The sequence below is a fragment of the Aulonocara sp. 'chitande type north' Nkhata Bay genome, linkage group LG7 (genome assembly GCF_057382095.1).
Source record: "Aulonocara sp. 'chitande type north' Nkhata Bay isolate Kocher_YH1m ecotype deep benthic linkage group LG7, A_spYH_male_GT1.1, whole genome shotgun sequence".
Lineage (NCBI taxonomy): Eukaryota > Metazoa > Chordata > Actinopteri > Cichliformes > Cichlidae > Aulonocara > Aulonocara sp. 'chitande type north' Nkhata Bay.
Window position 1 is genome coordinate 15063003 of NC_141350.1, and position 23936 is coordinate 15086938.

A 23936-nucleotide genomic window follows, 5' to 3' on the forward strand; every position below is an offset into this window, starting at 1 on the left:
TATTTTATTTTATTCTACTGTATATAGTATTTTATTTTATTCTATTCTGTACAGTTGTGTACTGTATTTATTCTTATTGTATTCTAATTTTTGCCTCACAACTTTTGCACTGTCCACTTCCTGCTGTGACAAAACAAATTTCCCACGTGTGGGACTAATAAAGGTTATCTTATCTTATCTTATCTTATCTTATCTTATCTTATCTTATCTTATCTTATGTGTGTTTACTCTCTCAATCAGTGATAATGGGTGATAGTAAGGCAAGTCACGTGTGGAGCTATTTCAGCTCCACAAACAGCCGAAACGTGGTTTGGCAAAACCACAAACCTTGTCGAACACAAACAAGTTAATCATAACACAGAATATGATGATGAGTTTATGTTGAGGTGAATAAAAAAATCCACCCATTATTTTACCAGATATTATGTATCTGTATGTTAGATATTGTTAGATATTACATTTCTACAAAGTCATAACTTAGTTTGTAACTTTTGCCACTCATATATCCGTTTTAAGCGCCTTCGCGACAGTGTCGCAAAGCATACTTGAGTGTTTAGCCCAGATACACCATGGAAACACACGCACGGTTGGAGTTTTGTTTACATTCTTGGGTAAGTTTGTTATATTGAACAGTACACTGTAAAAGTCGCGTATATCTGGTTGTGTAATTCCTTTATTTAAATGCAAGGAACAAAGTGACTCTTCAATTGGAAACGCAGAAGACGTAGCACTTTTGCTAACGTTAGCTTAACTAGCGTCCAAACTTACTGTCTTTACAGGTGAGGCGACAAAAAACAGATGTTAACATCTGGTTCACGGTCACCTGAGCACTGATAGTAGTTTTCGGTCTGTCATATACTTTTATTAAGCTGTGCTGTTATTGTCAGGGAGCCAACAGTTACGGGCAACTGAGCCAGGGACATGTAGAGGACCAGGCTTTGCCCCGGCTCTCTAACATTGCTGCCCTACAAAACAGGCCAGTCCGGGCTGTCAGCGGCGGTGGGGGACACTCCGTAGTTATTACCGGTACGTATCCTTTCGTCCTATATTAAACACAAACTTCAGCCCACCAGCGAATGATGTTTGTAGTCTGTTGTGGTATTGTGAGCAAGACCTTCATAAGTCATGTGGCGCCTCCTTCTGGCCAGTGAAATTAATTGTTTGTTTTTATGTTGATAATCTGTTAATGCAAAAATTATGAATGATCTAACAGCAAACGGTAGAAGCAAACTTCCACTCAGTTCAGTCTCGTTTGTTTAAGTAAATGTCTAGAGTGAGTGTACAGGTGTAACTGTCCCAAAAATAACACATCTAAGTAAAATCTTTGATTGTTTCCATGCTGGACAGAGAGTGGCCAGGTGTTTGTGTGTGGACAGAATAACAGAGGCCAGCTGGGACTTGGCCACAGTGGAGACATCGCAACTCTTCAGCACTGCCCCATCCTGAATCAGAGAGTCACAGACATCGCCTGTGGTTGGGATTTTACCCTTCTTCTCACTGGTGAGCAGTCAGCACAGTTTCCTACCAGGAATTTATCCTCATTTCTAGTTGTACTTGGTTTAAGGGTGATATTGCTAGCCAAACCACAGGTGTTTCTTTGGGGCAGGGATAATAGATCTTTTATGGCAATGTTAGTTTTTATTCTAATATAACATTTTATTATATTTGAATAATACAATAGATGAATTGTATATAAAACAAAATAATATAGCTGTGTTATATTAGAAATTTCATTATATTAGATCTAATTTTTCTGAAAGTGCAGATAGAGTGGCTTGCAAAAGTATTCGGCCCCCTTGAACTTCTCCACATATTGTCACATTACAGCCACAAACATGAATCAATTTTATTGGAATTCCACGTGAGACCAATACAAAGTGGTGTACACTTAAGTGGAACAAAAATCATACATGATTCCAAACATTTTTTACAAATAAATAACTGAAAAGTGGGGTGTGCGTTATTATTCAGCCCCGTTTGGTCTGAGTGCTGTTAGTTGCCCATAGACATTGCCTGATGAGTGCTAATGACTAAATAGAGTGCACCTGTGTGTAATCTAATGTCAGTACAAATACAGCTGCTCTGTGATGGCCTCAGAGGTTGTCTAAGAGAATATTGGGAGCAACAACACCATGAAGTCCAAAGGACACACCCCACTTTGCAGTTTTTTTTTACAAATAAATAACTGCAAAGTGGGGTTTGTGTAATTATTCAGTCCATACTTTGTAGAACCACCTTTTGCTGCAATAACAGCTGCCAGTCTTTTAGGGTATGTCTCTACCAGCTTTGCACATCTACAGACTGAAATCTTTGCCCATTCTTTGAAAAACAGCTCCAGCTCAGTCAGATTAGATGGACAGCAGTTTTCAGATCTTGCCACAGATTCTCGATTGGTTTTAGATCTGGACTTTGACTGGGCCATTCTAACACATGGATATGTTTTGTTTTAAACCATGCCATTGTTGCCCTGGCTTTGTTTAGGGTAGTTGTCCTGCTGGAAGGTGAACCTTCGCCTCAGTCTCAAGTCTTTTGCAGACTCCAAGAGGTTTTCTTCCAAGATTACCCTGTATTTGGCTTCATCCATCTTCCCATCAACTATGACCAGCTTCCCTGTCCCTGCTGAAGATAAGCACCCCCAGAGCATGATGCTGCCACCACCATATTTGACAGTGGGGATGGCGTTCAGAGTGATGTGCAGTGTTAGTTTTCCGCCACACATAGCGTTTTGCATTTTGGTCTCATCTGACCAGAGCACTTTCTTCCACATGTTTGCTGTGTCCCCCACATGGCTTGTGGCAAACTGCAAACGGGACTTCTTATGGTTTTCTGTTAACAATGGCTTTCTTCTTGCCACTCTTCCATAAAGGCCAACTTTGTGCAGTGCACGACTAATAGTTGTCCTATGGACAGATTCCCCCACCTGAGCTGTAGATCTCTGCAGCTCGTCCAGAGTCACCATGGGCCTCTTGGCTGCATTTCTGATCAGCGCTCTTCTTGTTCGGCCTGTGAGTTTAGGTGGACGACCTTGTCTTGGTAGGTTTACAGTTGTGCCATACTCCTTCCATTTCTGAATGATCGCTTGAACAGTGCTCCGTGGGATGTTCAAGGCTTGGGAAATCTTTTTGTAGCCTAAGCCTGCTTTAAATTTCTCAATAACTTTATCCCTGACCTGTCTGGTGTGTTCTTTGGACTTCATGGTGTTGTTGCTCCCAATATTCTCTTAGACAACCTCTGAGGCCGTCACAGAGCAGCTGTATTTGTACTGACATTAGATTACACACAGGTGCACTCTGTTTAGTCATTAGCACTCATCAGGCAATGTCTATGGGTAACTGACTGCACTCAGACCAAAGGGGGCTGAATAATAACGCAAATCCCACTTTTCAGTTATTTATTTGTAAAAAGAAATGTTTGGAATCATGTATGATTTCTGTTCCACTTCTCACGTGTACACCACTTTGTATTGGTCTTTCAGGTGGAATTCCAATAAAATTGATTCATGTTTGTGGCTGTAATGTGACAAAATGTGGGAAAGTTCAAGGGGGCCGAATACTTTTGCAAGCCACTGTATATTATCCTTAGACCATTATGATACATGTGTTTCTAGAAAAAGGGTGGAAAAAAAACTAACTCACATTCATTGCTATATTGTCAAAAAAAAAACCCCTACATATTTAACAGAATGGGAATAACGGAGGACACCTTAACTACTTTCCACTCATCCAAAAGCGTAATTTTTCAGTGTGTCTTAGTTAAAGGCATATTTCTTTTCTTGTTATGGCACACTCTCAGACGGTGGGCAACTATTAGCATGTGGTTCCAATGCATTTGGGCAACTGGGTGTTGGAGAGACTGTGACACACTCAGCAGTTCTACTGGTTGTTGAGGTGAGAACACGTTGGGGGTGCAGTTTTTATAAAGTAAAGTTTTTAATTTATTTTTTTAAAATATCCATTCAATACATCTTGAGTGATCTACATTAGTATAAATGATCTTTACTTACCTGTCATCTTAATCACTTTCATTAAGGCAGATGTCATTGTGCTGTTTGTTGACAGAATCTGAAGGAGCCACTAGTTAGTGTAGCAGCAGGACTCCGACACTCACTTGCTGTTACTGGTAAGGTAGCATTGTGAACGGCCCTCGTTTTTTTTAACATCTGCCAAAGTGGTTACATGATTGGTTTTTTGCCTGTCTTTTTGTTTCTTTGTCTTTATGTTTCTTAGCTGTATTTATAATATATATATATATATATATATATATATATATATATATATATATATATATATACACACACAAACAGCCAAACCACGTTTCGGCTGTTTGTGGAGCTGAAATAGCCTTTTATCAAATTTAAACTTTGGCTTGATGTTCTCAAGAAAATACCATAAACCAGTCTGCAACCAGATATCTTTCATCTCATAGGACTTAGTGCATGCAGGGAATTTTCAGTCTTGGTGGAGGTATGCACTCTGACTGCTCCTGTTTTTCATGTGAAGCTATAAATCCTGTAATTCTGTTTGACTTTCAGGCTCAGGCTGTGTTTATCAGTGGGGAACTGGTCTTTTCAGTTATGCTAAGAGAGCATTCAGTCCACATGCTGTCCCATCTCACTTTAACTCTAAGGTGCCCTGTCTGGTACCAGGTAACGTAAGTTGTACTGAACATAAATAATTAATAATTTATTCTATTATTGGTGATTTGTAGATGTGACAGATATTTATGACCTTGTTGCAGGTCTGGATCAAAGAATATCACACCGGGTAACTGCAGGGTCAGCACACTGTGTGTGCCTTACAGGTAGGATGGTAGTGAGTTGCTTCAATATGTTCTGCAATAATAAGCTATGTATTTTGCACTGCTCATTCATAGGGACAATTTACACACATAAGCACACTTCTTTATCATACATCAAGTCTGCCCTCTCTGATGTCCTGTAATTAGTTCACCAGAGCATCTCAATTGCTGTTCTGCTTTTTTGCTGCTGCTTGTGCTGAATGAAGAGTAATGCTGTCGCTGTCATGTGTGCAGGAGATGGCGATTTGTTTCTGTGGGGAAGCAACAAGCATGGTCAGCTGACCACCACAGAGCCCTTCCTGTCTTCTCCCACTCTTCTGAAGCGATCTCTGCTGGATGGAGAAAAAGTGATAAATGTGTGGAGCGGCTGGACTCATAATGTTGCTCAGACAGGTACTCGGGTCTGTGATGTTCAGTAGTTTTTACAGGATTTAGAGGACAGTTGCCCAAACTGAAAAAGCAATCCCATTATCTGTTTCAGAGAGCGGGAGAGTGTTCACATGGGGAAGGGGAAATTATGGACAGCTGGGCCGTCAAATATCAGCCAGTGAGGACACAGAGCAGCAGCCAGCTGGCCGTGCGGCACAAGGTGGCACCCAGGAGGTTGGACTCCCTGCAGAGGTTGAAAACCTTTGTGGAGCAACACAGGTAGGAGTGTTTAGCACTTCGCCAGATGGCAGAACCTATAGCTGTGCTGCAATCAGTAACAATTAAATGTTTTCTTGACTTGTGTTTGGATTGTTGGTCTTGAGGATAGTGCTTTGTTGAAAATGCCAGTAGACGTCCAGCAGGAGGCAGCAGACAGTTACAGTTAAAGTAGCTGTTGATTGTTTAGTATAAGGCGAAGCATGTTTCCCCTGAACAGAAGGTTCTTAATGATTTGGATAATTATCTCTTATGTACAAAGCATACTCGCACTGTCATTATAGTTCAGCAGGGGGAAAAAAACGACTTGTGTTTATCAGTGAAGGCAGTTTTCTCTACTCCCGTAAGGACAATTACATGTGAATGGGATTGTAGCAACTAACCTGTAGTCTAAATAGTGACAATATGGTCATTGCCAATGAAGCAAATGTCAGGGACAAACAAGGACAAGCGCTCCTTTCATCTTTCCACTGCGCACAGATCATTGCAACAACACACAAGGTGTCAAAGCTTTGTCACCTTGTGTGTTGAGCGTGAAGTAAGATGAATTGGCTGAGTGGGATATGAATCACTCAGGCCACACTACTTTGTTAAAGCACTGTACATATACACTGACTGGCCACTTTTTAGGTACATCTACCAACAGCCAATCACATGACACCAACTGATGTATGAAGACGTGGTCAGGACGATGTGCTAAGGTTCAAACTGAACATCTGAATGTGAAAGAAAGGTCATGTAAGTGACTTTGAATGTGACATGGCTGTTAGTGCCAGGAGGGAGCCATGTGAGCATTACTGATGGACAAATTTCAACCCGTCAGTGGTTCATGATCAGTGGGTCAGTTTCAGTTAATCACTTGTTTTCTTTGTCAAATAAAGTGCTACATGCAAAATTCTATATTTTGCTACAAAAATGGGAATTCTGTACACTTATTTATTGGTTAAAGTGCAAACATACATGTAAATACAGTGAATAAGGAAAAAACTGCGTTTGCACCTTTCTAACGAAGCTTAAAGTTGATATTTGTTATGGCTGCCTTTATTCTTTAACACTGCCTGAACTCTCTTAGGGAAGCTTTGTTGTAATTTCTGCAAGTAGTCTTCAGGAACAGTTCTCCAGGACCTTTGAAGGACCTTCAGACTAACTGTCATTCTGTTCTGTTCCCACACTGCTTCAATAATGTTGAGGTCTGGGCAGAGGGGAGGCCAATCCATGACCGATGGTGTCCCTGTACATGAGCTCAGTTAATCACATGCCCATCTCTTGCATGTTTTTCTATCCATCTATGCTTTTATTGTTTTCAGGATCGTTGTCATTGTGAAAACTAAAGCTGTTGCTAATTAGATGCGTTCCAGATAGTTCTGCATGACAAATCAAAATTTGACAGTACTTTCCATCAATTTTGACAAGAGCCACTGGCTAATGTGCACACCCAAGCCATGACACAACCTCCACTTTTCTTTTCTTTTTTTTACAGATGGCTGCAAACACTCACTGTTGTACCTCTATCCTGACCTCCTCCATGCAAATTGACAGTTATTTGAACTTTGAAAGACCTTCAAAAAACCTGGAGAACTATTGCTCAAGACTGCTTGCAAGACAGATTGCAAGAAAGTCTGGCTCTTTGGAAACAAAATATAAAGAAATGAGGGGTGGCTCAAGACAGTACTTTAATTGCATTTAACAGCCATGCAGTGGACTGTGTCTCATATACAGGATTCAATTAGCATTTAAGCATGTCCACTCAATTCTTGTCATACTTGTGAAGGGGGAAGCAGGAGAAAAGGCCATTAAAATCTAAAAGGTTTCGGTCAGCAAAGGGCAAGACTGTATAAGCATCCTCAAATGGCTGCATTAACTCCTCCAGCAAGCCCAGCAGTGGCTTTTAAGAGTTATGAATCAGTTGGGTCTCTGCTATAGTTTCAATTTATATTATGCGCTAAAGGGAATTGTATGCTGGAGTACCAAACGTATGTAAAGATGTGGAAAAAAAATCATTATTAAATTATCAAATTTTAAAATTAAATCTAAGTGGCTTTATCTTGTCATTTTATTTAATTTGTAAGGGAGAATGCGATTAATTCAATTGTCAGTATCATATGTCATTGAATATTAGAGTCTTAAAATTGCACATTTGCTTTTCAACATGTATTTAAAAGTTATTTTCTCCACAGATTTGCTGTGGATCAGAACATAACCTTGCTACTGTAGGTGAGTGTGTTCTCTCAAAAATGTCCTTGCAGTTTCTTCACTTTTCTCCTAACTTATTATTCACATAATGCACAAGTGCACTCAACATTTCCATAGGAAACAAAAGCCTTTTATGAAAAATTAAAAGCAAAGTTTGAACTTACTGGGTTCTTTAAATTCTCATGGCTGAAATGAGAGACATCCTCAATGGCCTGAGGTGACTCTGGCTGTGTTTGCGTGAAGTAATGTAGAAGACACATCGGTGAGGCTAAACTATTTCAAGCTGCCCTCACCCCTACTAAAAAGTTAGTAAGGGAGCTGTCTAATGCATTACAGTGTTAACAATTAATCCTTGTAAAGCTGCAGAGCATTTCTGAGGTCAGCTCATTGCTCAGTGGCTATTGCATGAGGATGTAATTACAGTGTGGATAGATGGATATCATTGACAGAAGCAATTACCCGAACAGGCCTGTAAAGGGGATGAATTAACCAGATGCCCATTTACAGGCAAGTTTTTCCAGTCATATGTTTGTAGAACGATCTCCCTTTGTCTGCTTAACCGCTGAACAGACTCCGCACACTCACATGCATCCCTCAAAGAGAACTGAACAAAGATAGACATGTCTGACTGCTTGTTCGCGATCGCTCATTAGATTAAATGTGCTTTTATTCTTGCCAGGCCTGCCAAAAGTCTCCTGCTTTTCTATAGTAACCAGCTAGGCATGTAAAAGGGTTTTTGGAAGTAAAATCTATCACATTAATTTTTGAACACTGACCCAGTTTTTTTTACATGAGCACGAATATAAATATCACAGATTATCACTGAAATACAGGCGCATGCTTCCATAAGAGAGGAAACTGTGAACATCGGTGGTGTTTCTGCAAGCATCCATGCCATTCACTGGTGTTAATCTCACTAATTGATAGCGATAATGAATGTGCGATTCTAATTTGAATATGTGGAAATTGTCCATCATCCATAGTTCGCAAGAAGCACTTTGAAAAAGTTGAGTTATGGGCCGTGAAGGCAGAACTAGCAAATAGAGGTCTCATCTGAACCTCCAGCATCTCAATCTTCTGCCACGCTCACCTCTCTTCCTCCTCCTGTCTGACGTGTGGTGGCAGGAGCAATGAAATAGCAAAACAGGATTGGAAGCGCAGACCTGAGTGCTGCTATTTCGGGTGCTGAAGTAGGTCAGGCGGAAAGGAACGGAGAGCATTGCATGCTGCTTATGATATCTGTTGCCTGCTCATCCTTTGCTCATTAGAACCTGAGCAAGTTCTCCTGGTGTGTGAAAATCATCAGCGGTGGTCAGAGGTAGGGAGATGGGTCAAAGACTCTGTGGCCACAGCTCATCCAATCTGAGGAAAGATTTTTGGTTCATGTGAACATTTTTCCACTTAATGGGATTGTAGAAGCACAAACACCTTAAATTAGAGCTGTATCTGTAGAATGATGCAAGTCACACTAAAAAAAAGGCAACCTCCGCAGACTGTGTCACTGTGGCGTTGTTATTTGGGTGTGAAATTTTAAACTGACAAATTTCAAAAACAAATAACAGCATTTGTTTGCATGCACAAATGGCCTTTTGGTTTGAGATTCCTTATTTTTTTTTATTATCCTTTTGTCGTGCAGAATATTATGCAGACACTTTGTTGCCATGGAAACACTGATGTGCTATACTCCAGTCAGTGAGCCCATGAATTAAGCACAGCACCAAAATAAAGATTTTTTTCTTCCCAATGAACCAAATGTTTCAACACATTTAGTCCAATAATACTTTCTGAACACTAAATCAAAGAAAAGGTGTCAGTCCAGTCGTAAATACATGCACTGTCTTTAAGACGGGCACTACATGCATGTTTGTAACGCATAAGCGGTTTCTGGCAAACTGTCACATTGGCATGAGCTGCTTGGCATGGCATCGAGGTCTGTGAACTGGTGAAAACATATGCGTCTTTCTGGCAAGCGCTGCGGCTTTTCGGGGACGAGCTGAAAACGCAGACAAAGACAAAGACAACCTCGCGATGAAACAAATGAAAAGATGACACGAAAGGCACACGACTGCAGTACGGGGAGAGCTTGAAGATGTGTTACCCTTGAGAAAGCAAGCTCGCTTCTGTTGTCATGGCAATGGAGCCTGTTAGGTAACTGTGTTGCCATGGCACGTGTCTCCTCGGTGATGCAGACCTGACCACACCCACCGATAGGCTCTCCAGCTGTGAAGAGCAGCGAGGCTTTGTTATTGACCAAGTGTCAGGGTGGGGAACAGGAGCTGTGTGTGTTTTCTTTTGCACCCTGTTTTTTTGTAATCCAGGATGCTGATTTTAGCCTACATTGTACACACTGTACTACAGCTCCCTCATTCTTTCTCCTGTCAGTTACACTGACCCATGATCCTTCTCCCTTTCAGGGGGAAGTCTCTTCTCGTGGGGCTGGAATGAACATGGAATGTGCGGAGACGGCTCGCAGGCCAACGTCTTTCATCCACAGCTCGTTCCTGGTCTAAGACCTGTTCTCATTGGCTGCGGAGCTGGACACTCCATGGCAGTTTGCGCTGCAACGACCGGCACAGAAAAAAATTCTGCACCACTCGAGTAACGCTGGAGCAGGGACATTTATTCTGCATGACAATCAGAGGCTATAAAAAGCGAATGCTTTGGGGAGTTAACACATTTGTGTTTTAGTGGTTTATCGGTGCCCTGTGAAACCCACGTGCGATCATTTTAAGTGCCCTTGACTCAACACTAACTTTCACATGTTAAAAGGCTACCTGAGCTACTTGAAGCGGTCACACTTTAATCTGCAGTTTGTCATAAATATCCTTGTATGGTTCTGTGATTTATGTTTCATGTGGCCATAATTTGTCTATGATGGACACGATGGGGTCAATGGCTTTGCAGGGTATGGCCACGCCTGTAGCTGCAACTCCACCTGACGTGTTTGCCTTCCTCAATGAAGCTGTCACAGGTCATATGAGGGATGGGCTAGACTAGTGTTACAGCTCCATCTTCTCATGTCAGGGGTTTTATTGCTGTGATCTTGAATGTCAGGAGGCAGTCAATCTCAGCAATCCATGGTGAAAAATTCTCTGTCATGTGATGTACCACTCGCACATACACACAACAGCATTTTATTTTCCATTTTTCTACTGGTCTATCAATTATTTATGCCTTTGCCCATCTGTGTCATATTCTTTGATTTTCTGTTTGTCTGATTTGCACCACTTTCATACTTCATTAATCTTGGAAGAAACTCATCCACTGGACATGACCCAACCTACATATTTATAAGGAGTAGACCTCCGCAGTGCAGCACCTGGATACCAACTGCAGTTGTTAAGGCAGTGCCTTTGAGAAAGGCAGTGAAGGTACTCAGAAAAGCTGATGCCGACTTTTCCGTGACTTTCTTTTATATGAAAATTTTTACTTTAAATGTTCATATAAGTTAAATGTGGAAACATTAAAAAATGTTAAAGTGCTTTTACCAGGATTATGTTCGGGATGGGAAAATAAATGGACACTCGCTGAAAAGTGATAATTTCTGTGGTTCTTTTTTATTTATCACTATTGTACAAGTCTGAACTGTATTGGTCAAAAAAGACACAAAAATCCCTAAACAACAAACCAATCAGAACGACCACTGAACACCTTATTGAGATAACTAACCACAAAATGCACGGTGTTCAAAACACACACTCTGAAATCGCACCAAATGCCACAAATTAGTTGCCTCTAAGTTGTGTAATTGATTCTGTTTCATGATAATAGCTTTCTTTCTTGCTTTCTGTCTTACATGTATTATAACTTGACCAGCACACAGTCCCCCCAGCTCTATTGACATATTCAGATCTGCTGTACCAGACTGCACTCAGATCTCAGCAAGTGGTTGGCAGTGTGTTTGCAGTTGTTTGGTAAAAAGTTGGTCCCTTCTCACTAACTTTGTCTACACAAACAGTGGATCAGGACTCTGTATCTTTAACTAGGTTATGCTCGTTGCTTGCCTTTAGAAGCTGATCAGCACTGGGGTAGATGCTGCGTACACGTGCTTTCAAGTACTGAGCTGATGCTTGTTTTCAATGTGCTGGTGACTGATGGTTAATTTAAAAGAAAATGCATATTGTTTCATCGTCGTGTTGGTTAAGCTGTAATCCTGAATGGTAAGAAGAATTTACATAACAGAGGCACTTGTCCAGTATGATGAGGATAATGGTTTGGTATTAGTTAGTATTACATACCAATGTAGCAATTTGGATGTGTCCAAAAAAAATGATGAAGAGGTATAATCCAATTATACGTGATTGTCAATTAAACAATTATTTAAATGCCTGTGCTTTGATACGAGAATGCATGTTATATAGGAGCCGTCTTTGATAATCAAAGTACAACTGCATACCATCATTCAGTAAATAAAAATCTGTCATTTCGTTCCTACCTACCCTGCAAAACCAAGATTTGCATCACAAACTATTATTATTGTAACAGCACAACTTGCCATTTTAATGCCTCTTTAATACAAGGTAAGAGTGGTGTGTTTTTTAGTTTTTTTAAAGTTTTTTTTTAAAGCATGACATTATTATTACTATATTGTTGTGGACATTATCTTTGATGCATGAAAACATATCGAAGGAATGTTAAAGGTTCACTGGTGCAAAACAGTGCAAAAGTCTACAAAGGTGTGACGATGACAGTGCAAAGTTAATGACTTGTTTTCAACGGTTTAGTCTGGCTGACGTGACGCGTGACAGGTTTTTGCTGAAGGGGGTTTGCGGTTTAAAATCGGAGCAACATTTCTTTTTGTTCACTTTTGGACAGAAGAAGCACACAAATATTTGATGATCACTCAAAAAACATTGGTACACACAACTTCAGCACACAAAAAGCATATTTACAGCACTGGCACACACCAAAAATAGGCACACAAATTACAGCACATTAACCAGTCACAGATACTGAGCTACATAAGGCTTGACAACAAAACGTCCTCTGTGCTACATCTATGCTGAGTTTTGTGATGTACAGGTTGTCACTGTCACACCCATTTAAAAATACTAATACACACAACAATGCTACAGCACTATCAGGTGGGTGATGGGCCGTTATGGGTCATACACATAGTGGTTGGTACACCATGGTTCATAACACAAACTGACTCTGTTGGTTGTCTGCTCCGGTGCTGTCGTTGGGTTTCTATAAACATATAAAAAAACAACAATAACAAAAATAAATTATTACACAAATTATGTATAATGGTGGAAATGATGGCGATGATGGCTACTTCTGCAGGTGCAGGGAGAGGTGAAATGACACTGGCTTGGAGAGTAAAGAAAATGTGCTCCGTTAGTTCTTCATGGTAAACATGGGTTTACCATGTTTTGGGTTTTTGTTCCCCATGCTTAGCGGAAGGCGTCAGACACCAATGTACTGTCTGTGTGCAGAGGTTAGACTCTGAGTCGGTTAATAAACATGCCCAATCATGCTGCGTTTGACAGGTTTATGTACAGTAGTTCAGTCATTGTCATGCGTTTTTTATACTTTGCGTCATGCTCTCACAGTCACCTCTTTTTTTTCTTCTCTTTTTTTTTAAAGCTCTCTTTGACCTGGACAGGGTCAAACAGCAGTTGGTAACACTAGCCGGACGCTAGTAGGAAAGGAAAGATGTATGTAGATGCATGTGCTGTTGAATAAAAACGGAGTCTAAACACTCATTGTGTATAAAATTTATTTCATGCAAGGACTTATATTTACATATTTTTATTTGAATACTTTTCTTTTGCATAAATGTAAAATACATGCATTTACCTTTCCCCAAGTAAACCCACAGCCCATGCTATGTCTCACTGTACTTTTTTTTTCCTTCCCACCCCTCCACTTGAATTGCATGAGCATATAATTCACCTGCATCTCTTCACATCAAATCTTAACAAGTTGTTGTTGTTGTTGTTTTGTTTTTTAAATATATAACATCACTTAAATACCACAAGAGACATGACTCAAAAAATGTAAAACTCTGCTCATTCAGAATAAAAACAGAAACTAGTTGCTATAATTTGCCTATCTTCTTCTAGAAATGAACATTTCTGATTGGTCAACAAAACAAAAAATAAAGAGGAAAAGAAAAGAAGAAGAAATTTGTTAAAGTGCCCTGAAAAATTTGTGCATAATTATTGGGACAGTATCAATACATGTAACCGTAACAGTATTGATGTTTTAAATCAATAGACATACATACTGCACGAGTCATCGTGACATCTCCAACTGATCCTAACTCAATATATTTTTGCTCTGTGGAGTTGCCTTGTCCCCTTTACTTATATTTTGTGCTTTATTATACAAAAGACGTGGGGACTAATAAGTGATTTTTTAAGGTTTTCTTTTTTAGTGCTTCTTTTTTTTCTTTTTTTTTTTGCTTGGTGCTATGTATCCCTACTAAAGGTTCAGTCCTAGTATGTGTTCAGTGGTGTAACAACAATATCCAAGAGGGCTATTTTTTTTAAAACTGTGATTAAGGGAACGAGGGTTTTGCAAAAGGTACAAGGTTCACCTACAAGGTTATAAATAAAGCTTTTGTTACACTGTTATGAGCATGGAATAAAGTGTAATGATGCTACACTGGGAGCACTTATGTTAATATCATGTCAATTTATTACTCGTTTTTACTTTGCCTCTCCAAGTATGAAGGCACCATTGTTTCGTAATTCATGAGTCCTGCCTTAATTTAGCAGCACAGCGGTATAGATGTGGTGGCAGTCTACTGATACCCTTTAAAAACTTGTGACTACCAGTAAATATATTTGTATAAAAACTATTTATGCTCATAACAGCATTAGTTGGCTTTATGACAGATTGTTCAAGTTAAATCACGCTATTTTTTTTTTTCTGTTGGAGGCCCCAGTCAAATAAATACAAGAAAATAAATATATGAATTTGGGGAAAGGCAAAGAATGGTGGCTACATAAAAACCTCTGCTATGACTGAGTCTCTTGTAAAGCTGTTTCAAAATGCATAAAAATGACAAAGCTTATGAAGCTTTTGAAAGAAAACCTTTTTTTTTTCTCCTTACAGGTAATTGCAATACAGTTAGCTTCTTGTTGAACATAATTTCTCATGCAGTTCATGCAAATGAACAGTTTTAGTTCTGTTGACATTAGATGTATTCATCACTGGCATCATAGGAATTGTCATCATCTCCATATTGCATCGGACATCATGAACTGTATGTTCATTTTTTCTTTTCTAATGGCCACTCGGGTAACATTATCTGGACTGCACTTTCAGAATGACGTCTCTACTTTGCAACGTACAAAGCACTTAAGAGAAGTTCCCTTAACAGCTTTTGGATATGTTTTAAAAGCCTTGTATAATTAATGTCCAGCATATTATTGGCAGGGGTTACATCTTATGAAAATTTATTTCACAAAAAAAGTTGTTGAAAAACAAAAAACCAAAACCAAAAAAGCAAATGAGATAAGTTATTGGCAGAAGAGAATGAGAGATCAAAAGCAACAGAGCAACAGGCAATGATGTAAACACAAGGAAAAGAGTGTGGTTAGCCTGTGATAAGAAGTAGAACGGTGCTTTGTCTGCAACTGAGGTGACCCATGCAGAGTGGCATGTGCCAATGTTTTCTAGTCTATGATATGATGACACACCCAAGGAGAACACTTGGGAAGCTTAAGTATAAGCACAGTTAAGATACAATTTTCCAGAAAAATAAACATAAAATAATAATAATTTTAAAAGAAAAAGAAACAAAAGCAGGTGTGAAGGCAAGTGTGAAAGCAAAATCTGACAGGAAATATAAGAAGTGTGGACTGGCCTTCCAATGGCATTGTATCTGCTACTCAACCATGCTACATAATGGATGGGATGGGAGAATGTGAGTGCTGCATTAGACAGGGTGGGCTGCAGGGCAGGGCGGACACTGAGGACACTCCAGAGGCATCCCCGCTCATGCCAGACATGCTGTTAAGGCTCCAAGGCTTTTCATAACCTTCAGTTGAAAAACAGAGAACGTTCTGAGTACACTGCAGCACTGAATCCACGACAAAGTGTTTTGGTGTTCCTCACTGGTTATACTACACCTGTTGCTTTCTTGTTTTTGACTCCAAAGAAACAGGTCAACACAGACGTGAGACACATTATTATTCTCCATGCATTGAGTGCATTAGGAGTACAACAGCATGCACCGGGTGGTACTGGAATGGTTTGGAGTATAACACTTAAAAAGTCAAGAAAGCTAGGCACCTCAGGCAGGGAATGTTTCGTCAGCTACAGGTAGAATATCACACTGTATGCCGTTTTCTGCACACAGCTGGAGACTTACAGGACGTTCTTAGAGGAATGTTTTGATTTATCATTAATAGAAAATTTAAAAGCAAAACAAAAACAAAGGGGCGATCCCCATTATTAAAGTATAGAAATCTGTAAATTTCAATTTTGTCTTGTCTTCTTAATAATAACATCTGATATTAGCTGTCATCCATCTGTGTTGTGCTCCTTCACCATACTGATAGCACCCATCAGCAAGACACTTCATGCACCGTTATGATCAAGAGCAATGTTCTCAAAAGTCAGGATTCCGCATGGTATTTATCATTAAAACACATATACATACATGGTACACGCGTAACACGTAAATACTTTCTTAGGCAGATAAGACAACACATTCTAGATCATATAAATCTCGAAAATAGTTTTCTTACTTGTAAATAAATAGGGGTATTACATTATGCACGTATCAAAAAATATAGTATGTAGATGTGGACAATTACTCTGGACATTTGTGGTGATTGTGCTTGATCTTAACATGTTTTAGTGAATCGGAATATATACAAATCCCAGCAGGATGACTGAGGAGAAGCAGCTGCTGTGAACGTGTATGATAGCTGTAATAAAGAGGTTTGTTGTTGTGTGCATGTGTGTGTGTAACTGTGCCTGTGTCTCTGTGAGTGTGTGTGTGTATGTGTGTGTGTGAGAGAGAGAGCCTGTGTAAAAACTGAGGTGTAACTCTCAGCAAAGAGGCAAAAAAGGGGGCTTGTCCTGCCTATATGGTCTACAGGGTGTCAGTGTCTCAGGGGGGCCTGTGATTGGCTGTTACTGTACGTACCCCTCCTCACTCTGCCCCCTGTGTGGTTGGGGCGTTCAGTAGTAGTGGTGACCAGGAAGCAGGGTCGCTCTCTCTCGCTGGGGCTGAAGATTTCCTCCGGAGATATGGCCTGGTCTATATGAGGGCAATCTTCATTGGCCAGAGCTGCGTTAGCTGCCTCACCGTTCAGTTTAGAATCTTAAAAGAAACCAAAAATTAAAACGAACAAACAAACAATCAGATTTTTCTGTACAGGCTGTTTATTTAATTCAAGCACTACATATTTGAATATGTAGTTTGTTTTTATGTTCTGCTACCTTAATTCACACTGGGATAAACTCGTTCAATAATGCTGTCTGCATAACTGCTGTTTACCTTCCACTCCTTTGCGGAAGCTCTGTTTGAAGCTTTGTTATTGAAGCTTGGAGATTTATGAGCGCAAACTGAATCAAAGGTCAACATATCTTCACTGTAACGACACCAAGGGTGGGGTGGGGGACATCAAACTACTTACACTTTTCTTAATCTTACAAATACATGCATCCGGTTAGTTTTAAGAGAGAGGAGGAGTGAATCACTGCATTAAGGAGTGCAAAATCAATAGCAAGATTACTCACAGTCTGCTGAATCTCTCTATTCGCCTATCCAGTCAAATATGCTTTTCATTACATATTTTATTGATTTGTTATGAGCGGAGAACTCGTTTTGTTTAATCTCGTGCCTGAATCATAAGCTGATTGAAGTGTGGGAACAGACGAACAGTGAAACAGCACAATAGAAATAGGATGAATAGAAATGAGACAACTCATTTATCAGAAAGTATGTCACGCTTGTTTCTTACCTTGAAACTTTATCTCGAAAACATCGTCATTGGCAATGGGGCTCTGATGCTGGGAGCTGATGCTTGTTTTGCAGAAGTTAGGAGAGCCTGGTTGGGGTGCCCGAGGGATATGCCTGTTTTTTTTCTTTGGTAGTTTCTGTTTTGCCATCGCCAGCGAGTAATACATTCCAAAGTTGTTGACAATCACGGGGACGGGCATGGCGATGGTCAGCACACCTGCCAAGGCGCACAGAGCTCCAACCAGCATACCGGAGGTCGTCTGAGGGTACATGTCTCCATAGCCGAGGGTCGTCATGGTCACTACAGCCCACCAGAATCCAATCGGGATGTTCTTGAAGTGCGTGTGCTCGCTGGCTCTTGGGTCGTTGGGATTAGCTCCAATCCGTTCAGCGTAGTAGATCATAGTGGCGAAGATGAGGACACCGAGAGCGAGGAAGATGATGAGGAGCAGGAACTCATTGGTGCTGGCTCTCAGCGTGTGGCCCAGCACCCTCAGCCCAACAAAGTGACGGGTCAGCTTGAAGATACGCAGGATCCGCACAAAGCGGACCACTCTCAGGAAACCCAGCACATCCTTAGCTGCTTTGGAGGAGAGGCCGCTTAGGCCCACCTCCAGGTAGAAGGGAAGGATGGCCACAAAGTCGATGATGTTCAGCGCATTTCGAATGAAGTCAAATTTGTTTGGGCAGAAAGTTATTCGCATTAGAAATTCAAACGTGAACCACACCACACAGACACCTTCGATGTAGGTGAGATAGATGGCGGTCTCAGTCTCCTGGTAGGTGTTCATCACTGTCTCATTGTCCACCACGTCCCATTCTGTGCGGTTGATGATGGGATTGAAGGCTTCGTGGGTCTCCAAACAGAAGGTGGTGATGGACACCAGAATAAAGAACAGCGAAGCCAGAGCCACCCACTGAGCAGGAAATATTTAGGGGGCAGAAAAAGAAAGGAAAGAAGGAAGAGGAGAAGGACAGAAAGGAGAATGAGCACACTAATACATGCAGTGTAATCAAGCTTGACGGCCTAGCAGCCATTCTTAGTAAGACACAATGCAATTTAATCTTCTATCGCAGACAGTGGCATCTAGTTTGACAGTGGCAATAACACCCCAGCTGCACTCCTCTCTGATGTGTGTCTTGAATCTGAAGCGCCGCTGCAACAGGGACAATTAATGCAAGCTTGCTGTTCTTCCTTCTCATCCATCTGCTGTATATCAAGGTTGTGGCATTTTCAAGGGTATGGTACATATATAATTATTAAGCGCCTGTAGCAGCAGTAGCAGCAGACAGGACACTAGTGTCAACCCACTGGACTAAATTTAGCTGGGGTTCTTCCCTTTAGCTCCATCACCACAGCAGGTCTTCCCTTACACAAGGTCATACTGTCCACATCATCAAGCTCTTGGGAATGACGGTGAGCTGAGAGGCTCACTGAGCTGAGGACAGACTTTTATGTGAAGCCATAATTTCCCTTAATGGGAAAAAAAAGTACTTCACCCCCTAGTATTGATTAGCTGATCAAATTTCTTCACATTTAGGTTCTGTTATTCTTCCATACTACATGGGTGTAACAGATACAGTGCTGTCCCCTGGGTATTGATCCCAGCCCTGTCCTCATGCACTACTGGTTTACAGCATGTGTTATTGTTCATGCTCTTTACTGTAGGGGGGAAAAACAACAACAGTAAACAGTAATCTAAGTTCAATCAGAGGAAAAAAGATGGACAGAGAAGTGCACAGGAAGAGCAAATATCTGCTTAATGATCCTATGAATTGCAAATGTTGGATCAATAGCAATCGACTCATGCATAAAACCTTCCTTAAATGAGGCCCTGCTGTACCTTTCAAACTAATGCACAGTCTTGTTAAGTAGCAGGGAGGAATAATGAATGACTAAGTTGGAAAAGGGCCGGTCTGGGCATGAAGTCCTCTGAGAGAGGGGAATGATCTGTACTTGTCAGTCGGTCTCATTCAAAGTGGGCCACTAAGACAGGCGATGCAGCACAATATAATAATAAGAAGAAGATGGAAAACAGGCCTTCATCATCATGTCTCATCAGTGGCAATTCATTGCCCCGTGCTGAGGAAATCACTGCTCCTTATGAATGCCTGCCTTCCTTCCATCTTAGCATGATGGTCCAGAGGGAAGCTGTGTTGACTGCAGAAGCACCAACTCCTGTCAGCAGAGCTGTCCTCTTTGTTCAGAGAGACAACATCCCAGTTCACAATGTGGATCTACACGCTGTTATGTAACACAAATTTGGCGTAAAATGTTTAGCATTTACGCATTCAAAAGGAACGTGGAGCACTTAGCATTCGCAGGCAATCGAATAGTGAGGCGACTTTAATAAACACGCAGTGGTCGAGATAATAACGTTCAGCTTTTGCAGATATGATGTAAGAGGAGTTTTTTGCCAAGTTTCAAGGCGTTAATAAGTGGTGGTGTTTTTATCAAATTGCATAATGTTGTTGTTTTTGTCCACCCCCTCTCCACTATGTGCTGCACGAAAAAAGAAACAAGTACTCCTTAGACAGTAATAGAGCACAGTACCACCACGCTGCAAAACAATGACTTCAACCAACTGCACACGTTGGAGTCATAATCGACACCTGCTGGCTTGCTGTGTTTTAGGCGACTGTAATCTAAATGTCATTGTGATTTGAATTTTTGGGAGTTGCACTAACCATATTTTTTTTCTCTACTTTGACACAGAAAATTAAAAACAATTATGAAAACAATCCTTATTTGAGGCAAGTCACCACTGCTGCCACTACCATACAAACTCCAGTGCGATAAAGCCTCATAATTTGAGCTGCTTTGCCCCTGATTCCTCCTAACAAGCAGGCTCGCTCAACCCTCTGAACATCCCACCCTTCGAACTGTTAAACAAACGCTGTGTCTCATCAGACTGCCTCCTAAATTATGTGTCTGTGTGACAGTTAGGAACAGTGTGGCCTGGAGGAAGGGCAACAAGTGACGATTGTTTGCTCCTTATTGGCTAATTCTCACTGTTGCCAGAAAACCATGGGTCTACTGTGCTGTGCAGTGGCAAGGGTTTTTCCACTGATGTATCTACTGTGAATAGAGTCAGTAATTAACTCTGAGGCTCACTTCTAATTAATCTTTCTGCCTGTCTTTGTGGAGTCGATCCCTGCTCTGCTTTTGTCATGCTTGTTGTTAAATGTAGGACACAGCTGAGCTTCTGCTGGGGGAATCTTTCCTGTGTGAAGAAAATCAAATTTGGAAGTGTGTATGTGACGGGTGGGGGGTGGCACTGATTCCATAATGCTTTCTGGAAGAGTGAGAACAAGTCAATGCAGTTTACTCTGTCTGGATTGGTGCCTGATAACTAATTACTACAGCTACAACAGCAGCTGTTAAAGCAGCATGCAGCACAGCAGTTGTTTTAGGGGCTCATGGTCCAAAAAAAATTACAAATATATTTAAAAAAAAAGTGTAAAGTTGTCCTTGTCACCAATGGCAAGTATTACACCCTGATGGAAAAGTGCCCATGACAAAGACTAAAAATGTCACCCCTAACAGCAACCTAATTTTGTCTGGAGGTCTGCCACAGAAAGAAAATGTGGTGATGCCAAAGATCTGGTTTCCTAATGTGCAGCTGACCTATTTAACCAAAAAAGCCAGCCTGCCCTGGGATCCCCGTGTTGTGGAAATATCTATCTAAAGACCTGTGAGATTCAAAATGAGTTTCTTCATCTTCTCCAGCAAGATAAGAGGAGGACAGAAGTGATGATTTTCATGCAAATGGTTCTTCTACATGAAGTTGGTTCATTTCCCCCCTCTCCTCCTCTTTCTCCCACATGCACTCTCATCGACCTGCTGTGGGGACCCTCAGAAGAGCAATTTCAAGGTCATCAAAAGCCCTTTCTACAAAAGCCCACCACCAAACGCCTTTGTTTCACCATCAAGGAGCAGAAGAGGACCAATTAACAAGTGTATTACTTTTAATGCATCATGACAACAACACCAGAACATTTTTAGCATTTTTGCATAACATACATAATATATACTTTAATTTAATTTAAGAAAAACAATGACACAAGGACATTTTTAAAAGTGACTCACCCTTGCATATTTAGAGGAGTAAGGGTCCTCAAACAGAGCCCAAACCCGTTTCTGCCACCGACTCCACAGGCTCCCATTCCTGGTATCAGGAGAGTCTCCCTGAGCCAGCCTTCTCGTCATTTCATCCACATCATCCTCAGCATGCTCCTGGTCTGGCTCCTGATCATCATTCCCCAGGTCTAACAGGCCCCCCCCGCTGAAACTATCAAGGGCCTCTTCTGCCTCCCGGTGCTGGCGATAGGTCATCCAGCAGCATGGCTCCACGTCTGTTTCATCAATCCCCCAGAAGGCCAGTTCCTCCTCATAGAGCGGCCCGCAGACATCGGCAGGGCAGTGCAGTTTACCTGTCCTGTAGTAATTAAGGATATGTGCAAAAACGCCAGGGTGGCGGTCGAAGAAAAATTCCTCGATCTTGGCATCATAGTCAAAGTGGTTGGGCGCATCAGGCTCGGCCAGCCAGGACAAGCGAGTGCCAGGTAGAGTGCGCAGGGTGCTGCGGTATGTCTGATGTCTGATCCCTCCCACGTTTATCACAATGCGATCCTTGTCGTCGCTCAGGCCCATCGCGTCCCCTAGGCATTTCTCCAATAAGTTCCCTTCATCGCAAAGGTAAGTCTAGGCGCACAGTGCAGACCATGCACAGGAGTGATCAGGGTGACGGAAACAATTACATAAGGAAAGCAGCTCACAAAGCAACCAGTCCTTTTCTCAGCAGCTGTGAAAGAAATCGGGGCAGTCTGACACGCATCCCCCTCTAAACCCTGAATTTTCTGCAAGCATCCATTCATTCATTCATTCAGCTGGAGGATCAAAAACGCTCAGGGCTGCCAAGCTCGCTGGAAGGTAGAGAAACCGAATCCAAAACCCAATGTAGCCAATGGCATCACATTAAGAATGGACGTCACATCATCGATAAATCCAAGATGTCGAAAGAGATATATAAAGAGAGGGAAAACGCCGACAGAATAAATCCAGCTCTTTAAACTCACTAGTATGCGACAGTTGATAGATCAGCCCTGAGGAAGGTTTATGACTTTCACAGCAAGGTGACTGCGGTGATGATGATGGTAGTGGTGCTGGGTGGAAAGCTCCTGATGGAGCTGCTCAGTCCTTCTGTTGCTGCCTACAGACTCACCTCCTTCACACTCCCGCTCCCTTCCTGAATTTAACGACACGCCGCCACTAAGCAGCAGGTCTTTGTCTCAGCGCTGAGATGCTTCCTCGCTCACAGACTTCACTGCCGTTCATGCATCGCTGAGAAGAACACATCCATCGCTCTTTTTGATGGGAGGACCACCCCGTTCCCTGCACTGCTGATAAAGAAAATCAAAGATGAGAGGGCGACAAACCTCCCCCAAGAAGAAGAAAAAAGAAGAAAAAACGCCCAAACGGCCAGTTATTCTCACCGAGCACAGCTCTTCTCTCAGCACAGATGGAGCATGCCCAGTGGAGAGCCCTGCGTTTATTAAAAACACGCTGTCAAATCCCCCAATTACTGTAAGGATGCTCAAATAATCATCCTTGCTCAGTTTTACTTGTCCTCCTCCTCCTCCTGCTCGCTGAACGTCGTCGCCCAGAGGGTAAATGCAGGGTTAGCGCCTCTAACAGTCCGGATGCTGCCAGGGAAGGTCTTCATCATCTTCACGCACAGCTGGCTGGAGAAGGTGTGACCCTGAAGCCATGAACGCGCACATCTGCTCGTAGCATAAAAACACTATTAGAAGACGGTAAAGCTTCGTGGTTTGCAGACAAGTTCAGACAAGAGCTGAGAGCTCAGATATGAACACAAAGACCGGAGAAGATTCAAGATTTGCGCAAGTCTGCGTGCTGCACAGCGCGCCTAAATAATTAGTCGATGAGGATCGTGTTTAATTCGCCAGCAGAGGGCGCGACTGCTCAAAGCAAGGAAATTTTATGGTCCGAATCATTTCAAACATTAAAAAACATAATAATTAAAGTTGGCAGAATTGCTCCATAATCTAACTAAAAAAGTAAGTAACAAAACAAAAACAAACAATGAGATATTTCTAAAAATGCCAGTTTTATAGCTTTATAGTGTTTTTAAAGCTGTTTTGAATATGTGATTTAGTTGATTTAAGTTGCTTTAAAAAATTGTCCTTTCGTTCGTTCGTTCGTTCTTTCTTAAATCTGGAATACTCCCTAGTGTGTTCACATTTTATGAAATCATTGGTTTTTTACTTGCTCACTCGGGTAGATGGGCAACTTGTTATTCACTCGGCCACCTCCTGTCCAGTTCACTTGGTGGGCAGTCCTCCCGTCTCG

General features: G+C 41.5%; 2 protein-coding genes across 6 annotated transcripts; one reads left to right on the forward strand and one right to left on the reverse strand.

The window, feature by feature from the left end:
- The first annotated feature begins 535 nt into the window (after positions 1 to 535).
- On the forward strand, positions 536 to 13312 carry sergef (secretion regulating guanine nucleotide exchange factor). Of its 2 annotated transcripts, XM_086298924.1 has the most exons (11): positions 536 to 611; positions 888 to 1026; positions 1348 to 1500; positions 3793 to 3887; positions 4059 to 4119; positions 4532 to 4645; positions 4738 to 4800; positions 5032 to 5190; positions 5279 to 5445; positions 7620 to 7656; positions 10050 to 13312. In XM_086298924.1, exons 1-11 carry the CDS (start codon positions 570 to 572, stop codon positions 10235 to 10237), a joined length of 1218 nt encoding a protein of 405 aa, XP_086155050.1. In that variant the 5' UTR covers positions 536 to 569; the 3' UTR covers positions 10238 to 13312. The 2 variants fall into 2 exon arrangements, with proteins under 2 accessions (XP_086155050.1, XP_086155051.1); XM_086298925.1 differs by lacking the exons at positions 7620 to 7656; positions 10050 to 13312 and adding an exon at positions 6923 to 7602.
- Positions 11114 to 23664, reverse strand: kcnc1b (potassium voltage-gated channel, Shaw-related subfamily, member 1b). 4 transcript variants are annotated; one of them, XM_086298895.1, is made up of 5 exons: positions 23060 to 23664; positions 21654 to 22963; positions 17565 to 18480; positions 16745 to 16921; positions 12875 to 15628 (listed from the first exon to the last, which is right to left on the reverse strand). In XM_086298895.1, the coding sequence occupies exons 2-5, from the start codon at positions 22215 to 22217 to the stop codon at positions 15489 to 15491; spliced, it is 1797 nt and encodes a 598-aa protein (XP_086155021.1). In that variant the 5' UTR covers positions 22218 to 22963; positions 23060 to 23664; the 3' UTR covers positions 12875 to 15488. The 4 variants fall into 4 exon arrangements, with proteins under 4 accessions (XP_086155023.1, XP_086155021.1, XP_086155022.1 ...); XM_086298896.1 differs by having other exon boundaries at positions 21654 to 22966; XM_086298897.1 differs by lacking the exon at positions 12875 to 15628 and adding an exon at positions 11114 to 12825 and having other exon boundaries at positions 21654 to 23663.
- Positions 23665 to 23936: the final 272 nt, after the last annotated feature.

What these genes read in the sequence shown, in the direction of transcription:
- sergef (XM_086298924.1), top strand. Translation starts at nt 570, where the DNA reads ATGGAAACACACGCACGGTTGGAGTTTTGTTTACATTCTTGG. An exon ending in AGTTTTGTTTACATTCTTGG is followed by an intron (nt 612 to 887) that starts GTAAGTTTGTTA and finishes TGTTATTGTCAG; the next exon opens with GGAGCCAACAGTTACGGGCA. An exon ending in ACACTCCGTAGTTATTACCG is followed by an intron (nt 1,027 to 1,347) that starts GTACGTATCCTT and finishes CATGCTGGACAG; the next exon opens with AGAGTGGCCAGGTGTTTGTG.
- kcnc1b (XM_086298895.1), bottom strand. Translation starts at nt 22,217, where the DNA reads ATGGGCCTGAGCGACGACAAGGATCGCATTGTGATAAACGTGGGAGGG. An exon ending in ACTCCTCTAAATATGCAAGG is followed by an intron (nt 18,481 to 21,653) that starts GTGAGTCACTTT and finishes TTTCCTGCTCAG; the next exon opens with TGGGTGGCTCTGGCTTCGCT. An exon ending in TTTCGAGATAAAGTTTCAAG is followed by an intron (nt 16,922 to 17,564) that starts GTAAGAAACAAG and finishes GTTTCTTTTAAG; the next exon opens with ATTCTAAACTGAACGGTGAG.